This window comes from Carassius auratus, unplaced genomic scaffold (assembly GCF_003368295.1).
Source record: "Carassius auratus strain Wakin unplaced genomic scaffold, ASM336829v1 scaf_tig00033549, whole genome shotgun sequence".
Taxonomy (NCBI): Eukaryota; Metazoa; Chordata; class Actinopteri; order Cypriniformes; family Cyprinidae; genus Carassius; species Carassius auratus.
Window position 1 is genome coordinate 74,310 of NW_020526088.1, and position 25,872 is coordinate 100,181.

General features: G+C 39.6%; 1 protein-coding gene across 1 annotated transcript; it reads right to left on the reverse strand.

Moving 5' to 3' along the window:
• Positions 1-675: 675 nt before the first annotated feature.
• Positions 676-15,238, reverse strand: LOC113081259 (agglutinin-like protein 4). Its single transcript, XM_026253329.1, has 24 exons — positions 15,074-15,238; positions 13,064-14,020; positions 12,844-12,975; positions 12,573-12,767; positions 12,320-12,418; positions 11,713-11,851; positions 10,499-11,622; positions 10,212-10,406; positions 9,987-10,085; positions 9,648-9,786; positions 8,507-9,558; positions 8,225-8,419; positions 7,999-8,097; positions 7,661-7,799; positions 6,267-7,570; positions 5,981-6,175; positions 5,759-5,857; positions 5,370-5,508; positions 3,273-5,281; positions 2,860-3,057; positions 2,645-2,743; positions 2,207-2,345; positions 1,920-2,129; positions 676-1,605 (listed from the first exon to the last, which is right to left on the reverse strand). Exons 1-24 carry the CDS (start codon positions 15,236-15,238, stop codon positions 1,559-1,561), a joined length of 9,168 nt encoding a protein of 3,055 aa, XP_026109114.1. The 3' UTR covers positions 676-1,558.
• Positions 15,239-25,872: the final 10,634 nt, after the last annotated feature.

The following is a 25,872-nucleotide window of genomic DNA, read 5'->3' on the forward strand; positions in this document are numbered from 1 at the left end:
TTTTTTTTTTTTTTTACCAGTACATATGTTCTCTGGGAACTGAACCCACAAATTTTTGCACTTCTAACACAATGCTCTACCACTGAGCCACAGGAACTTTAATAAAAATAATATAATTATAGGGATTTAATGCATGAGGTGGGAAAATATATTTTTATTTTTCAGGAAGTTAAATATGTCATTATTGCTGTTGCGTGTTCATAAAAGGAATATATTTTGGTAAAAAAAAAAAAAAATAATAATAATAATAATTAAATACCTTTTTTTTGTGGAATTACTCAAATGCTTCGTTCCTGAATTAATCAGTTGAAGTTCAATGACTTACTCATTAACGGTCTCTTGTTGCCACCTACGGGCGGTTTTAATTTCACATATAGACTATTTTGTTCATCATTTCAAATATCAGTAGTCAACGTTTTATTTTAAAATCAAAACATTATTTATCAATCTGTACCTGCAGATTAAATGCATCCATGTCTCCTCTGCGATACGTTAAACTGTGTAAATACATCTAAATGCTTTTTCTGAAGATTCCAAGAATGTTTTCATATGTTGGAATGAAAGACACTAATTACAGATGAAGTGCTTCTTATTCTTATCCAAAATACAAAATGGATAAAAAGAGTTAAAACTGAACAAAACTTTGCTACTCAAGATGTGTATGAACATTTTTATTTAGATTTATGTGCTTATTTTCCATTTCCTTGTACTTTTACTATCTATACTTAAGTGCATATAGAATGAAGGAAATACTTAAGTGTGTAAGATGAAGAAAAAAATAACTTTTGTACAATAAATATCACATACTTTGAGACTTTTAATCAAGTAAATTTCTAAATGGTGATTTACAAACTTCTACCCTACACATTTGATCGATTTGTGGTTGTGTTAATAGTTTTTGAGCATGAGAGAATGTCACAACCTGTCCATGTTGTGTCTAATTCAACTTCTATCTAGTGTCATAAATTTCTTCTGAAAAACCATAGTGCTTGATTACACGTTCAGCCTTTGACCAACAATATGGGAAGTCTTTCACTAATTTACTATCCTGACTATGCATGCTGGTGGATTTAGCTTTGTTCTTTCTCACTTTAACCCTTAGTCCAAACACTGATCTACCAGTTTTTTTTGTTTGTTTTCTTTGTACTTGAACATTTTATTATGCATATAAAAAAAAAAAAGGTCTTCATTTAGAACTTACAGGCAATCAATAGATCGAGACAACAGTAAAAATAAATTAAGACATTTGAAAATAATTCTCTTAGATAATTTTAGCCACATGATGGCTCAGACAAAAAGTTATCACATTATCAGAATACAAACACTAACACTCGCAAAAAACATTCATAAACACAATCTCTCTCACACAAACACTCAGATTAAATAAATGATGTAATGCCCCTCTCCCCGTATTTTTAGCTCCTTTCTTCATTGTACCCAGAGTTGCACTATTGCACAGTTATAAATATGCAGAATAACATATACTTTGGTGTTGGGTTCATCAAGCGTTCAGTGCTCATCGACCAGTTTCAGAAAGCAAATGTGCTCGGCAGCATCCTTACAACAGGAGCACTGCAAGGATCCCTGAGAGAATTACCAGAGCAGCTGAAAAAAAATTCAATAATAATTTAGCTATTTATAAAAGAACTTTAATTGTTTTATCATAAACTTTTTGCTCAGCTAACTGCCTCTTGAAAACGATACAACTTCTATAAGCTATAGAGGTCAGAAACTTTCCTGTATTGTACACTTGTTCAGTCTGTTGTTCAAATACTATGCACCAATACATTTCAAATAAGAGCATTTAGCAACTAAAGAGTAGTCATTTGTTTCACTCTTTTTTTTTTAACAAACTAGAGATTTTCTCTCAAAATGCAGATTTCGTCAGGCTATAAGTCTTTACTCTGATGAGTTCTTACCCTGAGATGCAGCATGATGCAGTGCATTGCTCCCAGCTGTAGTAGCAGGTTTTGCTTTAGTAGTAGTTGTCACAGTAGTAGAAACGGTAGTAGTGGCAGTATTATCTGTGTTTGTATTAGGTGTTAATATGGCAACGTCTGAGCTGTTAGTGTTGGTTAGATCAACCGATGAATTTGTAGACATTCGTGTGACTGGAGACCCCAGAGTGCCTGTGGAAATGAAAATATTAACATTTTGCTACTAACTGAAATCTCTTTTAAGTCTTTGTTCATAATGTTGCTCTCACCATTTGTAAAGTTGCCAGTAAAGAAAAAGAGGAAAGTATTTGTGTTTGCCGCACGGGTGTTAGTGCTGAGACCTGCAGCTACAAAAATGCACTGAATCCTGGTGCCGTTCACAGAGCCACGGAAGGATCCAGGGTTAAACTGCAAGATAAAACCAGTACAGATTTATTGCTGCAAAGTAGAGGTCAGAGTAAGTGAAGTTTTCCTCCACACATTCTATAAACCCTTTAGCTCTACTCTGTTTCACTTTTTTTCACTCACTGCTGTAGAATAAAATTGCATTGGTACTGTTTTTCATTGTTACTGTTCTACTGTATAGTTGTATCAAAACACTTTGTATGTTAAAGCCATCCCTGTTGCTGTTCATTGCCACACTGTAGTCCAGAATATTTTGTGCAAAGCTTGGTAATGAAACATCCTCTGTAAAAAGAGAGTCTTACAGTCTTATCTGGAGTCAGAATGGAGTTGTTCAGTCTGGCACGAATGAACTTCGCCACACCATTGTCATTGGCACAAGAGTAGACGGTGTCATCATCACCCTATGAGAAGGAAAGGTTAATAAGTCTAAGAATCCAAAATCACATTCTTTACTTCTTTTTTTTTTTTTTTACATATATGAGACATATATGAGAAATAAATGTGATCTTTTTCAGACCTCCTTCTTGTCTGGAGACAGGCCAACTGCAATGTAACCGTTTGATTCCCCACTGAGCTCAAAAGTGAGGTTATCTGAGTTTCCATTCACCACTCTTGTGGAGGCGAAAATGCAGCCACTTGAGCTCGATGGATCACAGTTGGCTGGAGTAGAGAAACATGCCCTGTCCTTCTTACAGTTGTCCTTGGTGACTTTCTCCTGCAATGTTACATTCACATTAACCATGAAATGTAATGAAATTAATATTTATGAAATGTATAAAATCTTAAGTGACTCATCAGGTCACAGCAATTTGCCATCCAACACAACACAATAGCTTTTGACAACATTGGATTTACTTCACCTTCACCACAACAGGCAACACAATCATATACACGAACAAAAAACTGACTCGCCAGTCTGTTCTCACTTACATTTGTTGTACCACTATTAGCTGTAGATACTCCAGTGGCAGTAGATGCAGTGGGATTTGAGGATGCAGTGGAATTTGATGTTGCAGTGGAATTAGGTGCGGTGGTGTTCGGGGCTTTAGTGGTGTTTAATGCTACAGAAGAATTAGATGTGGTGGTGTTTGGGGCTGTAGTGGTGTTTAATGCTACAGAGGAATTCGATGTTGTGGTATTTGGGGGTTTAGTGGTGTTTAATGCTACAGTGGAATTAGATGTGGTGGTGTTCGGGGCTGTAGTGGTGTTTAATGCTACAGTGGAATTAGATGTGGTGGTATTTGGGGCTTTAGTGGTGTTAAATGCTACAGAGGAATTAGGTACGGTGGTGTTCGGGGCTGTAGTGGTGTTTAATGCTACAGTGGAATTAGATGCGGTGGTATTTGGGGCTTTAGTGGTGTTAAATGCTACAGAGAGATTAGGTGCGGTGGTGTTCGGAGATGTAGTGGTGTTTAATGCTACAGTGGAATTAGATGCGGTGGTGTTCGGGGCTTTAGTGGTGTTAAATGCTACAGAGGAATTGTATGCGGTGGTGTTCGGGGCTTTAGTGATGTTTAATGCTACAGAAGAATTAGATGTGGTGGTGTTCGGGGCTGTAGTGGTATTTAATGCTACAGAAGAATTAGATGTGGTGGTGTTTGGGGCTGTAGTGGTGTTTAATGCTACAGTGGAATTAGATGATGTGGTATTCGGGGCATTAGTGGTGTTTATTGCTACAAAGGAATTAGATGTGGTGGTGTTTGGGGCTGTAGTGGTGTTTAATGCTACAGTGGAATTAGATGATGTGGTATTTGGGGCTTTAGTGGTGTTTAATGCTACAGAGGAATTAGATGTGGTGGTGTTCGGTACTGTAGTGGTGTTTAATGCTACAGTGGAATTAGATGATGTGGTATTCGGGGCATTAGTGGTGTTTATTGCTACAAAGGAATTAGATGTGGTGGTGTTTGGGGCTGTAGTGGTGTTTAATGCTACAGTGGAATTAGATGATGTGGTATTCGGGGCTGAAGTGGTGTTTAATGCTACAGAGGAATTAGATGTGGTGGTGTTCGGGACTGTAGTGGTGTTTAATGCTACAGTGGAGTTAGATGATGTGGTGTTCGGGGGTTTAGTGGTGTTTAATGCTAGAGAGGAATTAGATGTGGTGGTGTTTGGGGCTGTAGTGGTGTTCAATGCTACAGTGGAATTAGATGATGTGGTATTCGGGGCTGAAGTGGTGTTTAATGTTACAGAGGAATTAGGTGCGGTGGTGTTCGGGGCTGTAGTGGTGTTTAATGCTACAGTGGAATTAGATGATGTGGTATTCAGGGCTGAGGTCGTGTTTAATGCTACAGAGGAATTAGGTACGGTGATGTTCGGGGCTGTAGTGGTGTTTAATGCAACAGAGGAATTATATGTGGTGGTGTTCGGGGCTGTAGTGGTGTTTAATGCTACAGAGGAATTAGGTGCGGTGGTGTTCGGGGCTGTAGTGGTGTTTAATGCTACAGTGGAATTAGATGATGTGGTATTCAGGGCTGAGGTCGTGTTTAATGCTACAGAGGAATTAGGTACGGTGATGTTCGGGGCTGTAGTGGTGTTTAATGCTACAGAGGAATTAGCTGGGGTGGTGTTCGGAGCGGTAGTGATGTTTAATGCTACAGTGGTATTTGATGTGGTGTTCGGGGCTGAGGTTGTGTTTAATGCTACAGAGGAATTATGTACGGTGGTGTTCGGGGCTGTAGTGGTGTTTAATGCTACAGACAAATTAGGTACTGTGGTGTTCGGGGCTGTAGTGGTGTTTAATGCTACAGACGAATTAGGTGCTGTGGTGTTCGGGGCTGTAGTGGTGTTTAATGCTACAGATGAATAAGGTGTGGTGGTGTTTGGGGCTGTAGTGGTGGAATCTGTAGTGGGTGTTATTACTGAAACATCTGTGCTGTTAGGGTTGCTTAAGTCCACTGAACCATTTGTAGACAGTCTAGTGACTGGAGAATCCAGAGAACCTGGAAAGGGGAATAAATGGAGGAGAAATATTTACATCTACAAAGAATATTTGAAAAATATATGCCACATGATCAGTTTTGCGCTCACCATTTGAGACACTGCCTGTTACAAAGAAGACATAAGTGTCTGTGGTTGCCGCACGAGTGATGCTGCTGAGACCTGCAGCATTGAAAATGCACTGAATCTTTCCTCTATTCACTGAACCACGGAAACTTCCAGGGATGAACTGCAGCAACACAGAGATATTATTATTACTGAGAAAGTCAAATTTGAGAATGTTACAGTATATTTGAATGGCCTTTAATCAATTATTGCACATTTACACATATTTTAAAAGCAAACTTTGAGACCTGTGTGGATAGTACTATTATCTGTTTTCATATAATACTGTATTGTTTACTGAAAATAACATCCTAAAATGCAAAAAATTGGCATAGTATCATTTATACAAAACTCTCTCTGGAAAAGGGCCTTACTGTGTTATCCTGAGCCAGTCTTTGATTGTTCAGTGTGGAACGGAAAAACTTCAGTGCACCATTGATATTGGCGCAAGAATAGACAGTGGCTCCTTGACCCTGATAATTTGAAGAGTAAATTAGTCAGGGAACCATATTTACTTACAAACCATAATTACAGTGCTTAAATGTTAGATTCTATTAAAAGAAACACGGTTGAAACAAATTGATTTGATATCTTACACTGTTGTCACGAGAGAGGCCTGCTCCAATGTAACCATCTGTCTCGCCACTGAGCTCAAAAGTAAAATTATCTGTATTTCCGCTCACTCCTCTTGTGGAGAGAAAATAGCAGGAACCTTCTGCACCTGGATTACAGGAAGGTGGAGCGGAGAAACATGCCCTATCCCTCCTGCAGTTATCCCTGCCAGTGATGTCCTGTAATAATAATAATAAAAAAACATTACTTTTGCTTTAACAGTCAGGATGGTTACTGTCATTTTTAACAGGAAAACAAAAATGGACTTACTGGTGACTGTGTATTAGAGCCTGATGTTGTTATAATGTTGGTTACAGTGAAGGGGCGTGTCTGGGTTGGGTTTGTGGTAATATTGGGAGGCCGTGTCTGGGTCAGGTTGGCAGTAATGTTGGGAGGGAGTGTCTGGATCAAGTTGGTGGTTATGTTGGGAGGGCTTGTTTGGGTCTGGTTGGTGGTTATGTTGGGAGGGAGTGTCTGGGTCAGGTTTGCAGTTATGTTGGGAGGGTGTGTCTGGGTCAGGTTGGTGTTTATGTTGGGAGGGAGTGTCTGGGTCACGTTGGCAGTTATGTTGGGAGGGAGTGTCTGGGTCAGGTTGGCAGTTATGTTGGGAGGGAGTGTCTGGTTCAGGCTGGTGGTTATGTTGGGAGGGAGTGTCTGGGTCAGGTTGGCAGTTATGTTGGGAGGGAGTGTCTGGGTCAGGTTGGTGGTTATGTTGGGAGGGAGTGTTTGAGTCAGGTTGGTGGTTATGTTTGGGGGGGGTGTCTGGGTCAGAATGGCAGTTATGTTTGGAGGGGGTGTCTGGGTAAAATTGGTGGTTATGTTGGGAGGGAGTGTTTGAGTCAGGTTGGTGGTTATGTTGAGAGGGGGAGTCTGGGTCAGGTTGGTGGTTATGTTAGGAGGGTGAGTTTGAGTTTGGTTGGTGGTTATGTTAGGAGTGAGTGTCTGGGTCAGGTTGGCAGTTATGTTTGGAGGGGATGTCTGGGTCAGACTGGCAGTTATGTTTGGAGGGGGTGTCTGGGTCAAGTTGGTGGTTATGTTGGGAGGTATTGTTTGAGTCAGGTTGGTGGTTATGTTGAGAGGGGGTGTCTGTGTCATGTTGGTGGTTATGTTGGGAGGGAGTGTTTGAGTCTGGTTGGTGGTTATGATAGGAGGGAGTGTTTGGGTCAGGTTGGTGGTTATGTTGGGAGCGAGTGTCTGGGTCAGGTTGGTGGTTATGTTGGGAGGGGGTGTCTGAGTCTGGTTGGTGGTTATGTTGGGAGGGAAGGTTTGAGTCTGGTCAGTGGTTATGTTAGGAGGGGGTGTCTGGGTCAGGTTAGCAGTCATGTTGGGAGGGTATGTCTGGGTCAAGTTCACAGTCGTGTTGAGGGGGCCCGTTGGAGTCAGGTTGGTGGTAATGTTTGGAGGGACCGTCTGGGTCAAGTTTATAGATGCCACAGCGGTGGTTGATGTTGCTGTGGTATTAGATGCAGTGGCATTTGTACTGGGTGTTATTATGGAAATATCCGTACTGTTAGGGTTGCTTAAGTCCACTGAACCATTTGTGGCCAGTCTACTGACTGGAGAATCCAGAGAACCTGGAAAAGGAGTGGAGGGAAGAAAATGTAATATTTTTTTGTTTCAAAACAAAATATATGTCCCTTACTTGATCAAAGTGTTGCACTTACCATTTGATATGCTCCCTGTTACAAGGAAGACAAAAGTGTCTGTAGTTGCAGAACGGGTGGTGCTACTAAGACCTGCAGCATTGAAAATGCATTGAATCTTTCTACCGATGACTGAGCCTTTGAAGCTTCCAGGGATGAACTGCAGCACAACAGAAGGAATATAAGTTAATATGACACTGCTAGGATGGGGCATAAAACTACTTCTGAAAATACATATACAGTGTTATGGCAAAATATTTGCTATTGATGCTGTATTGTTTACTGTAAAGAACATCCTAAAATGCTAAAAATTGTCATAGTATCATTTATACAGAAGTCTCTCTGGAAAGGGGCCTTACTGTGTTATCCTGAGCCAGTCTTTGATTGTTCAGTGTGGAACGGAAGAACTTCAGTGCACCATTGATGTTGGCGCAAGAATAGACAGTGGCTCCTTGACCCTGAGAATTTGAAAAGAGTAAATTAGACAGGGAACCATATTTACTTACAAACCATAATTACAGTGCTTCAAATGTTAGATTCTATTAAAAGAAACATAGTTGAAAATAAATTTATTTGATCTCTTACAGTGTTGTCACGAGAGAGGCCTGCTCCAATGTAACCATCTGTCTCGCCACTGAGCTCAAAAGTAAAATTATCTGTATTTCCGCTCACTCCTCTTGTGGAGAGAAAATAGCAAGAACCTTCTGCACCTGGATTACAGGCAGGTGGAGCGGAGAAACACGCCCTATCCCTCCTGCAGTTATCCCTGCCAGTGATGTCCTGCAATAAAAAAATAAAATATTACTTGTGCTTTAACAGTCAGGATGGTTACTGCCACTTTTAACAGAACAACAAAAATGGACTTACTGGAGACTGTGTATTAGAGCCTGATGTTGTTATAATGTTTGTTACAGTGAGGGGCCGTGTCTGGGTCGGGTTTGTGGTAATATTGGGAGGCAGTGTCTGGGTCAGGTTGGCAGTAATGTTGGGAGGGAGTGTCTGGATCAAGTTGGTGGTTATGTTGGGAGGGCTTGTTTGGGTCTGGTTGGTGGTTATGTTCGGAGGGAGTGTCTGGGTCAAGTTTGCAATTATGTTGGGACTCTGTGTCTGGGTCAGGTTGGTGGTTATGTTGGGATTGAGTGTCTGGGTCAGGTTGGCAGTTATGTTTGGAGGTTGTGTCTGGGTCAGACTGGCAGTTATGTTTGGAGGGGGTGTCTGGGTCAAGTTGGTGGTTATGTTGGGAGGGAGTGTTTGAGTTAGGTTGGTGGTTATGTTGGGAGGGTGTGTTTGAGTTTGGTTGGTGGTTATGTTAGGAGGGAGTGTTTGAGTCTGGTTGGTGGTTATGTTAGCAGGGAGTGTTTGAGTCTGGTTGGTGGTTATGATAGGAGGGAGTGTTTGGGTCAGGTTGGTGGTTATGTTGGGAGGGAGTGTTTGAGTCAGGTTGGTGGTTATGTTGGGAGGGTGTGTTTGAGTTTGGTTGGTGGTTATGTTTGGAGGGAGTGTTTGAGTCAGGTTGGTGGTTATGTTAGGAGGGAGTGTCCAGTTCAGGTTGTCAGTTATGTTGTGAGGGAGTGTCTGGTTCAGGTTGGTGGTTATGTTTGGAGGGAGTGTTTGAGTCTGGTCAGTGGTTATGTTAGGAAGGGGTGTCTGGGTCAGGTTAGCAGTCATGTTGGGGGGGTATGTCTGGGTCAAGTTCACAGTCGTGTTGAGGGGGCCCGTTGGAGTCAGGTTGGTGGTAATGTTTGGAGGGACCGTCTGGGTCAAGTTTATAGATGCCACAGTGGTGGTTGATGTTGCTGTGGTATTAGATGCAGTGGCATTTGTACTGGGTGTTATTACGGAAATATCCGTACTGTTAGGGTTGCTTAAGTCCACTGAACCATTCGTGGCCAGTCTACTGACTGGAGAATCCAGAGAACCTGGAAAAGGAGTAGAGGGAAGAAAATTTAATATTTTTTGTTTCAAAACAAAATATATGTCCCTTACTTGATCAAAGTGTTGTGCTTACCATTTGATATGCTCCCTGTTACAAGGAAGACAAAAGTGTCTGTAGTTGCAGAACGGGTGGTGCTACTAAGACCTGCAGCATTGAAAATGCATTGAATCTTTCTACCGATGACTGAGCCTTTGAAGCTTCCAGGGATGAACTGCAGCACAACAGAAGGAATATAAGTTAATATGACACTGCTAGGATGGGGCATAAAAACTACTTCTGAGAATGCATATACAATGCTATGGCAAAATATTTGCTATTGATGCTGTATTGTTTACTGTAAAGAACATACTAAAATGCTAAAAATTGTCATACTATCATTTATACAGAAGTCTCTCTGGAAAAGGGCCTTACTGTGTTATCCTGAGCCAGTCTTTGATTGTTCAGTGTGGAACGGAAGAACTTCAGTGCACCATTGATGTTGGCGCAAGAATAGACAGTGGCTCCTTGACCCTGAGAATTTGAAAAGAGTAAATTAGTCAGGGAACCATATTTACTTACAAACCATAATTACAGTGCTTTAATGTTAGATTCTATTAAAAGAAACATAGTTGAAAATAAATGTATTTGATCTCTTACAGTGTTGTCACGAGAGAGGCCTGCTCCAATGTAACCATCTGTCTCGCCACTGAGCTCAAAAGTAAAATTATCGGTATTTCCGCTCACTCCTCTTGTGGAGAGAAAATAGCAGGAACCTTCTGCACCAGGATTACAGGAAGGTGGAGCGGAGAAACATGCCCTATCCCTCCTGCAGTTATCCCTGCCAGTGATGTCCTGCAATAAAAAATAACAAAAAAACATTACTTGCGCTTTAACAGTCAGGATGGTTACTGCCACTTTTAACAGAACAACAAAAATAGACTTACTGGTGACTGTGTATTAGAGCCTGATGTTGTTATAATGTTTGTTACAGTGAGGGGCCGTGTCTGGGTCGGGTTTGTGGTAATATTGGGAGGCAGTGTCTGGGTCAGGTTGGCAGTAATGTTGGGAGGGAGTGTCTGGATCAAGTTGGTGGTTATGTTGGGAGGGCTTGTTTGGGTCTGGTTGGTGGTTATGTTTGGAGGGAGTGTCTGGGTCAGGTTTGCAGTTATGTTGGGACTCTGTGTCTGGGTCAGGTTGGTGGTTATGTTGGGAGTGAGTGTCTGGGTCAGGTTGGCAGTTATGTTTGGAGGGTGTGTCTGGGTCAGACTGGCAGTTATGTTTGGAGGGGGTGTCTGGGTCAAGTTGGTGGTTATGTTGGGAGGGAGTGTTTGAGTCAGGTTGGTGGTTATGTTGAGAGGGGGTGTCTGGCTCAGGTTGGTGGTTATGTTGGGAAGGTGTGTTTGAGTTTGGTTGGTGGTTATGTTTGGAGGGAGTGTTTGAGTCTGGTTGGTGGTTATGATAGGAGGGAGTGTTTGGGTCAGGTTGGTGGTTATGTTTGGAGGGGGTGTCTGAGTTTGGTTGGTGGTTATGTTAGGAGGGAGTGTTTGACTCTGGTTGGTGGTTATGATAGGAGGGAGTGTTTGGGTCAGGTTGGTGGTTATGTTGGGAGTGAGTGTCTGGGACAGGTTGGTGGTTATGTTTGGAGGGGGTGTCTGAGTTTGGTTGGTGGTTATGTTAGGAGGGAGTGTTCGGTTCAAGTTGTCAGTTATGTTGGGAGGGAGTGTCTGGTTCAGGTTGGTGGTTATGTTGGGAGGGAGTGTTTGAGTCTGGTCAGAGGTTATGTTAGGAGGGGGTGTCTGGGTCAGGTTAGCAGTCGTGTTGGGAGGGTATGTCTGGGTCAAGTTCACAGTCGTGTTGAGGGGGCCCGTTGGACTCAGGTTGGTGGTCATGTTTGGAGGGACCGTCTGGGTCAAGTTTGTAGATGCCACAGTGGTGGTTGATGTTGCTGTGGTATTAGATGCAGTTGCATTTGTACTGGGTGTTATCACTGAAATATCCGTACTGTTAGGGTTGCTCAAGTCCACTGAACCATTTGTGGCCAGTCTACTGACTGGAGAATCCAGAGAACCTGGAAAAAAGAATAGAGGAAGAAAATGTAATATTTTTTTGTTTCAAAACAAAATATATGTCCCTTACTTGATCAAAGTGTTGCACTTACCATTTGATATGCTCCCTGTTACAAGGAAGACAAAAGTGTCTGTAGTTGCAGAACGGGTGGTGCTGCTAAGACCTGCAGCATTGAAAATGCATTGAATCTTTCTACCGATGACTGAGCCTTTGAAGCTTCCAGGGATAAACTGCAGCACAACAGAAGGGATATTACTTAATATGACACTGCTAAGATGGGACATAAAACTACTTCTGAGAATACATATACAGTGCTATGGGAAAATCTTTGCTATTGATGACACAAAAATTATCTAAACCATACAAGCAAAATTAAATCAGAATGGCTGAAAAAAACAAAAACAAATAAAAAATAAATAAAAAGTTTTGACTAGTCAATGCAGTACAGTACTTAAACACTATTTAAATATTCTGACATTAAAATGACTTAAAATGCACAGTTCATGCTTAAAAGCCTCCAAATATCACAGAACAAAAGCTTGACTGGGCCACAGTTCTTCTACAGAATTAACTAACTACAGGCATTTGCTTGTGTTATTGTTTGGTATTATAGGTTACTAGCAAGAGGATTTGGCAGTCAAAGCTATTATATTTTAATTAGATTTCATGCATTAATGGTCTCTGAAAAAGGGCCTTACTGTATTATCCTGTGTCAGTATTTGATTGTTCAGTGTGGAACGAATTAACCTCAGTGCACCATTCAATTTGGCGCAAGAATAAACTGTGGCACCCTGACCCTATGGACAAGGAAAGTAGAGTCAAAATAGATTAGTCCAACAACCAGATACCATTATTTCATCTAATTGAATGTAATGTTTAATATTTAAGCATTTTAATCCTAATTTCTAAAATAAGTATCAGATAAAAAAGTAACAGGATTGAAAATCTTACACTGTTGTCTCGAGATAGGCCAGCTCCAATGTAACCATCTGTCTCACCGCTGAGCTCAAAAGTAAAATTATCTGTATTTCCGCTCACTCCTCTTGTGGAGAGAAAATAGCAGGAACCTTCTACACCTGGATTACAGGAAGGTGGAGCAGAAAAACATGCCCTATCCCTCCTGCAGTTATCCCTGCCAGTGATGTCCTGCAATAAGAAAAAAATACTTTAACAGTCCAGATGGTTACTGCAATTTTTAACAGGAGAAAAACAAATGACTTACTGGTGACTGAGTATTAGAGTCTGATGTTGTTATAATGTTTGTTACAGTGAGGGGGCCTGCCTGGGTCGGGTTTGTGGTAATATTGGGAGGCAGTGTCTGGGTCAGGTTGGTACTTATGTTGGGAGGGATTGTCTGGGGCCAGGTTGGTGGTTATGTTGAGAGGGAGTGTCTGGGTCAGGGTGGCAGTTATATTGGGAGGGAGTGTCTGGGTCAGGTTGGCAGTAATGTTGGGAGGGAGTGTCTGGGCCAGGTTGGTAGTTATGTTGTGAGGGGGTGTCTGGGTCAGGTTGGTGGTTATGTTGGGAGGGAGGGTCTGGGTCAGGTTGGCAGTTATGTTTGGAGGGGGTGTCTGGGTCAGACTGGCAGTTATGTTGGGAGGGTGTGTTTGGGTCAGGTTGGTGGTTATGTTGGGAGGGAGTGTTTGAGTCAGGCTGGTGGTTATGTTAGGAGGGAGTGTTTGAGTCAGGTTGATGGCTATGTTAGGAGGGGGTGTCTGGGTCAGACTGGCAGTTATGTTGAGAGGTGGTGTCTCAGTCAGGTTGGTGGTTATGTTGGGAGGGAGTGTTTGAGTCTGGTTGGTGGTTATGATAGGAGGGAGTGTCTGGGTCAGGTTGGCAGTTATGTTGGGAGGGGGTGTCTGGTTCAGGCTGGTGGTTATGTTAGGAGGGAGTGTTTGAGTCAGGTTGATGGCTATGTTAGGAGGGGGTGTCTGGGTCAGACTGGCAGTTATGTTGAGAGGTGGTGTCTCGGTCAGGTTGGTGGTTATGTTGGGAGGGAGTGTTTGAGTCTGGTTGGTGGTTATGATAGGAGGGAGTGTCTGGGTCAGGTTGGCAGTTATGTTGGGAGGGGGTGTCTGGTTCAGGCTGGTGGTTATGTTAGGAGGGAGTGTTTGAGTCAGGTTGATGGCTATGTTAGGAGGGGGTGTCTGGGTCAGACTGGCAGTTATGTTGAGAGGTGGTGTCTCGGTCAGGTTGGTGGTTATGTTGGGAGGGAGTGTTTGAGTCTGGTTGGTGGTTATATTAGGAGGGTGTGTCTGGGTCAGGTTGGCAGTCATGTTGGCAGGGTATGTCTGGATCAAGCTCGAAGTCGTGTTGAAGGGGCCCGTTTGAGTCAGATTGGTGGTCAAGTTGAGAGGGCCCATCTCGTTCTGGTTTGTCGTCATGTTGAGAGGGCCCATCTGGGTTGGGTTTGTGGTCATATTAAAAGGACTCATTTGGTTTGTGGTCATGTTGAAAGGGCTCATTTGGTTCGGGTTTGTGGTCATATTGAGAGGGCCCAACTGGGTTGGGTTTGTGGTCAAGTTAAAAGGGCTCGTTTGGTTCGGGTTTGTGGTTATGTTGAGAGACCCCATCAGGGATGGGTTTGTAGTTATATTTAGAAGACTTATTTGGTTTGTGTTTGTGGTCATGTTGAGAGGATCCATTTGGGTTGGGTTTGTGGTTATGTTAAAAGGACTCATTTGGTTTGTGTTTGTGGTCATGTTGAAAGGGCCCATCAGGGTTGGGTTTGTAGTCATGTTAACACCCACTTGGTTTGGGTTTGTGGTTATGTTAAAAGGACTCATTTGGTTTATGGTTGTGGTCATGTTGTAAGGGCCCACCTGGGTTGGGTTTGTAGTCATGTTAAAAGGGCTCATCTGGTTTGGGATTGTGGTTATGTTGAGAGGCCCCATCAGGGAGGGGTTTGTGGTTATATTAAGAAGGCCTGTCTGGGTTAGGCTGGTAGTCATGTTGAGAGGGCCCACCTGGGTTGGGTTTGTGGTTATGTTAAAAGAGCTCATTTGGTTCAGGTTTGTGGTCATATTGAGAGGGCCCATCTGGGTTGGGTTAGTGGTTATGTTAAAAGGACTAATTTGGTTTGTGGTCATGTTGATAGGGTCCGTCTGGTTTGGCGTCATGTTAAAAGGGCTCATCTGGTTCGAGTTTGTGGTCATGTTGAGAGGACCCATCTGGGTGGGGTTTGTGGTTATGTTAAAAGGACTCATTTGGTTTGTGGTCATATTGAAAGGGCCCATCTGGGTTGGGTTTGTGGTCATGTTAAAAGGGCTCATCTGATTTGAGTTTGTGGTCATGTTGAAAGGGCCCATCTGGGATGGGTTTGTAGTTATATTAAGAGGGTATGTGTTTGTAACGGTGTTGGTCATGTTGAGAGGAATCATTTGGGTAAGGTTTGGGCTTATGTTGGTAGGTCCTGTTTGAGTCAAGTTCGTTGTTATGTTGAAGGGACCAACCTGGTTTGGGTTGGTAGTCATGCTGGGTATGTCTGTCTGGGTCAGGTTAGTGGTAATGTTGGGTGGTTGCGTCTGGGTCAGGATGGTGGTAATGTTGGGTGGTAGCATCTGGGTCAGGTTGGTGGTCATGTTGGTTGGTAGCATCTGGGTCAGGCTGGTGGTCATGTTAGAAGATATCCAGCTGTCTGTAGTGTTGCTACTGCTTGTTGTATTGCTCCCATTGACACCAAGCATCATGCATGCTATCCCCAGGATAGCCACATAGATCCATTTACTCCTCATCCGTGATCTTGGTGTGCTTATATATCTGTTAATCTTGCAGTTTGTGTTATCTATAATAAAAAAGCAATTTATATGTGATGTCAAAAGCCATTAATAAAAGGCTGACTTTATCTGAAAGACTTTGTCTTTCATTATCTTTTATCAATCTTTCGCAGACACAAATAAACATGAACATGGATCCTAAATTCATCATCACCTTAGTTTATTTAACATATCTTATTTAGTAATGTACTGCTGATAAATATTATGGAATTTTAACAGTTTAACCTTAACACTAACATGAGTTTTGTTTAATGACTTTTCATTTCTTTATCTCAGCAGTGTTTGTTTGTTTGATGGAACTAATACACTGTCTATGCAATCTTAGAACAATTCTTATGTTCACACTAGTGTTACACCACAGTATATACTACACAGTGCAACCATTTAACCTTCTTAGTATGGTAAAATGTAAAACTGCATAATTTGATAAAAATCCTAAAAAAAAATCCATCCTCAAAACTAAGTGAGCATAAAAAATGCAACTAAATCAAAATTTTAAAGATAAAATGTAAAAGTTCATGAGTTCGACTACCAATGGAATGAGAGGAGCAACTTTCACACTCAACCAAACTAACATTACTAGCCCATCAGAATGTTTTGCTCTTATAAACATGAAACATGCATAATAGTATCCAATTGCAGAGTCGCAGCCCTAATGAATGGAGAAGAGCAATGGTCAAAGATGTCGATCTAGCACATATTTACAAAGAAAATCCAATTATAAAGCAGCGGAGCTTTGTAAAGAGCTCAGAGTAATAAAAACAATATGATTGCCAGAATATCCCTTACAAAAAAGAAGTTTATTCAAGTGTGCTCTTAGTATACTAGGAAAAATAGGAAAATATGCTTTTAGTTTACTTTATTTGTATTCTCAGTAATGGGTTTTATGCACTTGTCAGAAATATACTTAAAATGACATTTAAGTATACTTGATTTATACTTACAAAAAGTCTAAATATATTTGAGCTATACTATAATCTGTGCTTTCAGGATTATACGGTAGAGGGCGCTAGTATGCATCTTCTGTACAGAATGAAAAAAAAAAAAAAACACAAGTGAAGAAGAAAAAGAAACACCAGATACTATCACATGTAATCTAACACAATCATCTGATATTAAATAGCATCAAAACTGTAACGTTATGGAATAAAATATCGACTGCTGAAGAGATAATTATTCCAGTCAAGATTTGAGGTGTTGACTAGGGATGGGTACCGAAACCCGGTATTAAAATGGCCCCGGGGCTAAATTATGAAAGACCGTAGTATCAGTAATATCTGACGGTACCGGTTCTGCTTTCGGTACTGGAGGGGGAAAAAAATTATGTACTATGTATTTTTGCTTAATAATGTTATCGTGCACATTTTATCTTATGAAACATTTCTAATGTGCGATCACATTAAGACGTTTGTCTGTGAGATCTGCGAGGTCTCTCATGTGCGCCGCGGAGGCTGTCAGTCTCACACACACACACACACACACACACACACACACCACAACGAGCCCGGCGTCCGCACAGATATGAAAACTCCCGCTTAATTAAGAGTGACGATGGCGAAGAGATTTGCTTTATAATGTTATAGTGCACATTTTATCTTAGCGAACATTTCTAAATTGCGATATTATTAAGACGTTTGTCTGTGAGATCTGCGAGATCTCTCATGCGCGGCGCGGAGGCTGTCATTCACACACACACACACACACACACACACACCAAGAACGAGCGCGGCGCACACACAGGCAGGGGCCGTTCACATATCACGTAGTTTGCACGCTCAAGTTCATTATTTCAAATGTAGGCGTGCGGTATGCGCGCTCATAATGGAAGCGAAGCGACGCGCACAGCTGATAGCTGTATGTGGATTTTTAAATTAATTTAGTAGCAGTGCTACTGCAAGCAGTTTTTAGTGCTGCAAATCAATTTATCCATTGCTGAAATTCCTGCCTCTTCATGGAGAAAGCAGGTCATGGTTGCTTAGCAGGAGCGCAAGTACCCGAAGGCTTTGGGGGAAAAAATCAGAAAGTGGTGTGCCTAGAGTTTTCCACGCGGTTTTAGACGCGATATGTGAACGGCCCCTTACAGTACGAAAACTCCTGCTTAATACAAAGAGTGATGATGGCGGAGAGATCAAAGTGTGGTTATACTTCATTAGAGTGCAACAACATTTTGCATGTAAGGGAGGAAGCACAAGCAGTCTGTCAAAGCATCTTTCATAAGTGCATTATGTGCAGACAGAGAAATGCAAAGTTTTCGACTGCCTAACACAACACAAAGTACCGATAAGAATACCGTTAAAGTACCGTACCGTTAAGCAGTATCGGTAAGAGTAGTAATACCGTTAAAACCTTAACGAGACCCATCCCTACTGTTGAATAACTCCATCTACATTTTGATTATCATTATGAATCCAATTCATATTCTTTTTTCAACTTTTTATTCAGTGTTATTTCTTTACTTATATATTTTTTGTAAAATACCCACATTGAAGTGTTTAAAAAAAGAATGCATGAAGCTAGAATAAAATGTTTTTGTTTACAAGCATATACCCTGTTCTTCCTTTGTATGTTGTGTATGCTTAGATATTCATGTAACAAAATATATACAAATTAAAACCTAAATAAGGACCTAGTAGTATACTTAAAGTATGATGTAAAGTTCACTTATGAGCATGCTTGCAGTATAAAACTACTAAACAAGTAGTTTACTGAGACTATACTTCAAAGTGTACAACGCATTTAATAAGTAAACTATCAGTATACATATAAGTTCACTTTTAATATAATTCCAGTACAAACTACAAACATAGGTAAACTTGTTGTGTACTCAAAGTTTGCTACTGTTATACTTAAAGTATACTTAAAAGTATGCTTGTACATAATAAGTGGGCCAATTTAGTCCCAAAGAGTACTGAAACATTACACTTACAAGTATACTACTGGAACACTGATTTTTGTATACTTGCTACATGAAGTATACTTAAAAAATATACTTGAACTTTACTTAAGTATACTGAATAAAATAAACTCGAAGTATATTACTTTTTGGTAAGGGATATTTACAGGGATTTTTAAAAGGTCCTGTTCACACAAGATCTATTAGTGGTAGCTTGTCGGTAATTTTCCAGTAATGACTGTATGTGTGAAATTTTAATTGCGTTCAAAAAACATTAATCTGGAAAAAACATTGTATCGCACTAGATTTGTAACGTTAATCATTAAAAACCTTTTCCAACAAAGGAGAATACTTTAACCTATGTCTAAATAAGTCATGTATTGTACATCATGATTTCAAAATAAAAGTTTCTGCATGCGGCCAAATATTTACATTTAATGGATTTAAATATTAATAACACTGTAAAAGGAAACATCACCAGGCCATTGTCGCCCTCTGCAGGTATTTGTTTTAATTCATAATGTACTAAAAGGGATAGTTTTTATTTTCCTATTATGGAAGTCAATGGGAACCAGCAACTGTTTGATTACCGGCAATCTTCATAATATTATATTTTATGTTCAACATAAGAAAGCCACTCATACAGGTTTGGAATGACATGAGGGTGAGTAAATGATGACAAAATTTTCATTTTTGGGTGAACTATCCCTTTAAGTTGGTTGGTTCATACTATGTATAGGCATATTGCATTATGGATTTTAAGTTTTGTTAAGCACAGTCATGTAATTTCTTGGTTTTTATATTTTATTTGAGCCAATTATAAATGCCTCATCGTTAGTTAAATAAATAAATAGTCATAGAATGGTTTTCGCTTAGGTCTGTTTGTGTAACCCCTTTAATTGATTTATATTTTCATAAATAATTTGAATTATACTCCAAAGATAAAATATATTAAATTGATAGGCTATCTAATATTCATTCAATACTATGCATAATACGATTTTTAATTTGAGATCAAACTCAGATAAAAAACTCAGATTTAAAATAATAATAATAATAATAACAATAATAAATTGGTATTTGAACACACAGGTAATAACAAAAACAGTAACTCAAATTTTACACATTCACTTTAGTTGAACAAAAATGTATCAATGTATTTGAATTATAAAACAAAAATAGCCATACAAAAGCTTTTTGTTTTAATGAATTATTACACAAACACTTTTTTTTTTTTTGATGCAATGACAGCTAGATATTAAAAATCATGATACATATCAGCCATTTCTAATCATTTAAATTGATCTCATCTGATAAATCTTTTTATAATGCAATGTCATTAAACGTATCTGTCTGTGGATTCATGCAAATTCACTCAGAAGATTAACAACCGCTTGTAAAGAAAGTGTAAAGCGTTTCTTACCGGTGTGTGAGATGTTCTAGGAGTTTAGGATAAATGGTGGAGGTGTCAGAGCTTCTCTGGCTTTAATAACTCAGGGCGGGACCGGGAGGGTTGGACACACTGGTTTTAACTTTAATTCTTTTTTTTCTTTTTTTTACTTCAGACTGCGTCATTAGCATCAAACGTGAAAGCAAAATGAATATACATTATTATGGCTTGATTGACAGGTTTTCTTCATCAGAGTCTGACAAACACTGGTCATTTTCTTGTTTAATGCCCCTATGTAAGTGAATATATGTAGTTGTTCATTTGAAACCAATTTGATATAGATTAATATAATTAAATAATATTTAGATGTTATGAAATGTCTGACATTTTCATGTCTGAAATAGGGTAGAGAAATAGAAAAAGTATAAGGTTAATGTATATCCTCCTTAATACAAAATTTAGCCAAAGTACTATAACTAAACTTACATAATATAAGCAAAAACACAAAATGTTTACAATTAAATAAATAAATAATTAAAGCCAAAAAACTCATTTTCAGACGTTTTAATAGTGTATCATGTTCTTATAGTAGTAATTGGTATTTTGGCGTAAATGTTGGTTATATTTCAATGGGGTTATTGCAGTCTGATGCCGTGTATCACTGCCTCCTTCAGCCTTTGTTCAATAGTATCTGCAAACTCTTCTCCAAATATTTACTCAGGGTGAGGTTTACACAATTACATTGTAGTTTCCAGTTGTTGCCAATTAAATGTCAGAGCAACATGTCATGCATTTAGTTTTTCATAGTCTATTCATTGTAAGACAAACTAGATAAACTTATGATAAAACATACACTATAAAGCAAGACTCTGCAAGTCTCAAAAAAGGAATGAGAGTACAAGAATTTCAGCATCTATCTTGGTATTTGTAGAAACAATCACGATTCCTTTATTTTGTCCTTTTCGGCACTGTGACTCCTATTTTAGGTAACTGTACTCAACATTGTCCTGAGTGCTAGCTATTACTTTATGTAAGATCTTACAGCATAGATGAAGTTATTGTTTGAGCTGTTTACCAGGATCTCTCACAATGAAGCGACTGCGTTTCACACCCAGACAGAGGACAAATATGTGAAATACGTACATAAAATGTGGATTCTTCTACACACCTTTTGTCATTTATCATCAGACTGGGAACTCAAATGACAAAGCTTGAAAAGCTTGACGTGAAGTATTTTCTCGACTACAGTTTTCTTTCCTTTGTACTGTAAATACCGGAGATACAGATATTGTATATTACCTCAAACACTGTAACAAGAGCATCACGCTACAGCTCTTGGCCGTAGTTGTATTAGATGTGACGTATTCACACTTTACTATGTATTTGATTCAAAGATCAAACCATCTCTGCTCAGGTCAAACAGCATCCATCACACTACGGCTGATGGTTTCCAACACAAAACCAATGCGTTTCACTGGAGTGTTGAGTGTTAAATTTGAGCTCAGAGTCAGACAGCAGCCACGCCAAGTTATTAAAACTTTATTCTCATTTTCTCTGAATGTTCAAGTGTTTTAAAACGTATTTTTTCCCTCGTTACACAAAACATTACAGTAACATTGGACGAGCATCCATCTTAAACATTTAAGAAAAACGTTCTGTGAATGATGTGTTTGCACTTACATTTAGAGAACGTTATTAAAGACAGTTCACTTTGAACGAACAGTCCATTAAAGTTACTTTGATGGAACCTTGCCAGAACATCGGTCCACGTTCCGAGAACATTCCTTGTTAGCAGCAAGTGAGAAGACTTGTGGGAATAACACTGGTACAACAAGTTCTTCTCTCCTCTGAGAGACAAAAGAAGACGCATCCCAGAGAAGAATAGAGCCACTGAGCCAAGACAACACACACTTATGTTAGCAGCGTGCTCACGAGTCTGAAACTGCTCGGGCCTGTCAGAAAACAATAGCACAAATACTCTGACATCGCCAGGAATTATGTCAAACTTTAGCCAGGCATCTTCATTTCACTTGTTTATCTCCAGACTATAAATATATTATCTCCTCACTCTCAAAACTGAGAAACGTTAAGATAATATAAGTCTTCACTGTAAGGAAAAAATCCATCTGCATTTTCTGACAGGCCATTATCAGTTTTCACGGTAGCCTAATTTCATGTAGCTAATAATGCTAAAACACCAGTGAAAAATCTATATGTTGGAATGGTTCATAAACTGTTTATTTGTCTTGTTTAGGCACACGTTTTGTTTGATTAATGCATGAAAACCCTAGAGATGAAATACTCCGACCAGCCCGTCTGGCAACTACAACCATTCCACATTCAAAGTCACTTCAATTCCCTTTCTTCCCAATTCTGAAGCTCAGTTTGAACTTCAGCAAACTTCGTTTTCACCACATTTAGATGCCTACAGTAAATCCATTGAATTGCTGCCATGTGATTAGCTGATTAGCAATTTGTGTTACCAAGCTATTGAACAGGTGAACAAGTGGCCGGTGAGTCTATATTCTATATATATATATTGCAACGTCTTTCTGTCGTATGATTTTGATGTTGGATATTTCTCCGAACTTGATGTTTCTTTGTAAATCTTTATTTTGAATATTGTATATAGTTTTGGGAAAGTAGGGAGTTAGACACCACCTTTTGTTTTTGTAACGTTTGGGTCATTTGTGATTGCTTTTTTATTTTGGATAGGTAATTTAGAGGGTTTAATAATTAGCACATTTCGTTTATTATTTTGGCACTGTCAGCTCCTGAAAGTGGACTCCCAAATAAAATTCAAAGAAGTTGATGGTTCACGCTTGTTTTTTCCCATGTTACGCTCTACCCCTAGACGGGGCGTAACAAATGCACACTCCACTATTGTTGGGACCATTGGTAAATATGAGCAAAGGAAGCTGTGAATATAAATCTGCATTGTTTATCCTTTTGATCATTCATTCAAAAGATACACACAATTCTAACGTATCGTTAAAGTAAAACAATTGAAAGTAGGGAGAAAATCTCTTGATGAAATAATTGTTCCTCTCCAATGCATGTTGGTCACAATTATTGGCACCCCTTGAACTTGTTTTGAGTAAAATATCTCTGAAGTATATTAGCATTGATAAGTTGTAGCACACCAGGGTGACGAGGAGCGTGAAATTGTCCAGCCATTGCTTCCTGTTCCACAGGACTATAACTATGAGGAACACATAGGCCAGATACCTCTTAATCATCCATCACAAGGAGTCAACGAATATAGTTCTGATGTTCACAACAAGATTGTTGAGCTTCACAAAATAGAAAGAGCCAGTTTTTTATTGTTCTTATTTTTCACTTTCAAGAAAAGAGCTAAAGCACTGAAAATCCCCATTTCCACCATCAGGGCAATAATTAAGTGATTCCAATCAACTATATCATCCTAATGCACGGTGAGAAGGATCACAGCTGGAGAATCGCAGAGTTTAGTTGAGACTTGGGGTCAGAAAGCATAAAGAAAAATGACTAAAGATCATTTTCATTGGGAGGGTTTCAATAAAAAATCTCCTTGCTCATCCAAAAACAAACAAACATTTTCAGTTGTCAGGCTTCTGTGGTCAGATGAAACTAAAAGAAAAAAGCTTTTTTGGCAGCAAACGCACCAGATGGGTTTAGTACAAACAGGAATAAAAGGGTTAAATATACTGCAGGATCTTTAGTGTTTTGGGCCTGTTTTACTACCAAGGTCCAGGACGTCATGTACAGATCCATGGTATAATGTATTCAATCAGATACCAAAAGATAAAATAAAATAATAAACCTGACTGCCTCCGTAAGAAATCTTAAAATGGGTCGTGGTTAGATCTTCCATCAGGACAACGATGCAAAACAAACCTTAAAAACAACCATAAAGATGGTCTGCCACGGCTGCCACAGTCCAGTGAGGTGAACTGAAGAGAAGACGCACCAACATAGAGCTGAGAAACTGAAGGATCTGGAGAGATCGTGCATGAAGGAATGACCTCTGACCTCCAAACTCTTCAGGCAGTAAAGGAGAAAACTCAGAGCTGTCATCTTGGGGAAAAGACGTCGCAATAATGGGGTTCTAATTGTGTCCAACTTGAACTAGAGAAAACATTTATTTCACAATGAGATTTCCCCCCAATGTCAATTGTTTTACTTCAATGAAAACTAGATTTTTTCATTAAAGATCGAAAGGTTAAACAATGAACATTTATTTTCACAGCCGCCTTTGTTCTTATTTACCAAGAGAGGAAATATTAGTGGAGGACTAATATATATACACACACACTACAATAAAGTATACTATAATAATTCTGTGAAATGTACAGATACTAATATCTCTTTTGTGGCAATGTAAACCACCAAAAACAGGTGGACACGTGATAAATCAAAGCTCACCACAAACTGATATAAAACATACGGAAGGCACAGTGTCGCACACTGAACATAAAACACCCTTGACGAACTGAACAGATGCCTCCGTCACTAAATCTCATTTCAGGTCACACACACGTCCTTCTGAGAGCTACAGATGGGTTCGACTGGCTTCTTCACTTCATGCTTGATTATTCTTCATGACGTTTCCTGAAGCACTGGTGGAACGTCTTCTGAATAGTGATGGTAAAGCTTGGATTAACACAGCGAAACCTCGAGTCACCTACTTCCTCCTCACCTGCACTGGTGAAGCTCAGAAGGAAAGAAAGTCATCGTCACCTGTTTCAAGACAACACTCAGAAAGATACTCGCTTCAGCACTTATTACACGTTTTATATGGAGTACAGTTATTATGTATAATGTAAGGGAACTCATTTATTAGGTTAAATCAATAATTATTTTCAGTACACAGTAGTCTTTACTAATTTCAGTGACTCGTCTCTTAACTGGGTCAGAACATTTCCAAGACATAAATGTGCAGTTTTATTGCTTGTCAAATCATTGTGCTGTCAGACACTGAAGACGTGAGAGTGAAGGTACTGAAATGATCATCAATGCTTATTCCTCTCAAATCTACATTTAGATCGTAGCCTACATTAAAAAGAGTTCAGAAACTTTGGTGTGTCGCATGTCATACATTTTTTTCTACACAGTTCTGTTTGCAAGAATGCAGAAAACATGTTTTGTGTGCATTAAATCTTTTATGGTTGACTGACAAATAATGCACAAAGCGCCTTAAAAACCACACCTTTAAACATGAAGAAGAAGAAGAAACGAAAGCGTGAGCATGCTTCTTGAAATGCCAGTCTGATATGAATGTCAATATGAATGTCAGGAAACATCTCACCTTCTTCTTCTAAATGTTTATTGCTCATTAGATAAATTGCTTCTAAGTTGATTTAAGAAAAGTGCTGTTGAAATCAAATCAAAAGCTATCTTCAGTCTGAGCCGACACCCGTGTGTTATTAATAACATAAATAATCTGACAATAACAGAGCAAATGTAATTGGTCGTTGAAATGTTTATACTCAGAAACACTTGAGAGCACAATACAACCATCATCATGCACGAACAAATCAGATCTGGTTTCAGAAGGACTCATTAGTTTCCTCCGTCATGATTTCACACAATAGCAGATTCAACAGCTGGAAATACAGGTACAGCTGAATTAGTGGACGGAGCAGTTCTCTTGTGTAAAAACAGATGAGAACTATTCAATGCCAACTATTTTTAACTTGCCACAGTGTCTTAAAAAATGCTGAAAAACAGCGAAACAAAGGCAACAAACGTCAGTCTCCACACGAAGCACAGAGACATGACCTTTGTGAAGGATCCTAAATGTAGATTGATGATCAGTGACGAGTGCAAACGGGATTAAAACACACTATCATCCATGAGACTGAACTAACAGAGTAAAACTGAACTGAATGAAGACACGCTCGGCTTCTGAGGAATCTGTTTCATAACTTAAGACATCTGCATCATTAATACTGTCATTGTGCTGTTTATTGATGATAAATGACTTGAAGTTGCGTTGTGTCTAGTTGGTATGATGACTTTAAGGCATGCGTTGTGTCGGTGACTTCTTCATCTTGTACAGTTATTGCTTTCTGAGGATATATACTGTATGTATTTAGATCTTTTTTGATTAATAATCCTCTGACCACATACAGCTGATGTTGAAGTCCTCTAATGGTGACAGAAAGAAATGCAATGAAATGCAACACAGACCCGTAATACCTGAATAATTAA

Excerpts from the sequence above, each read along its gene's own strand:
- LOC113081259 (XM_026253329.1), bottom strand. The coding sequence starts at position 15,238 with ATGACCACCAGCCTGACCCAGATGCTACCAACCAACATGACCACCAAC. Across the intron at positions 14,021-15,073 it reads TGACTACCAACCCAAACCAG|ATGGGCCCTCTCAACATGAC; the intron begins GTTGGTCCCTTC and ends AACCCAACCCAG. Across the intron at positions 7,571-7,660 it reads AACAGGGAGCATATCAAATG|GTTCTCTGGATTCTCCAGTC; the intron begins GTAAGTGCAACA and ends CTCCTTTTCCAG.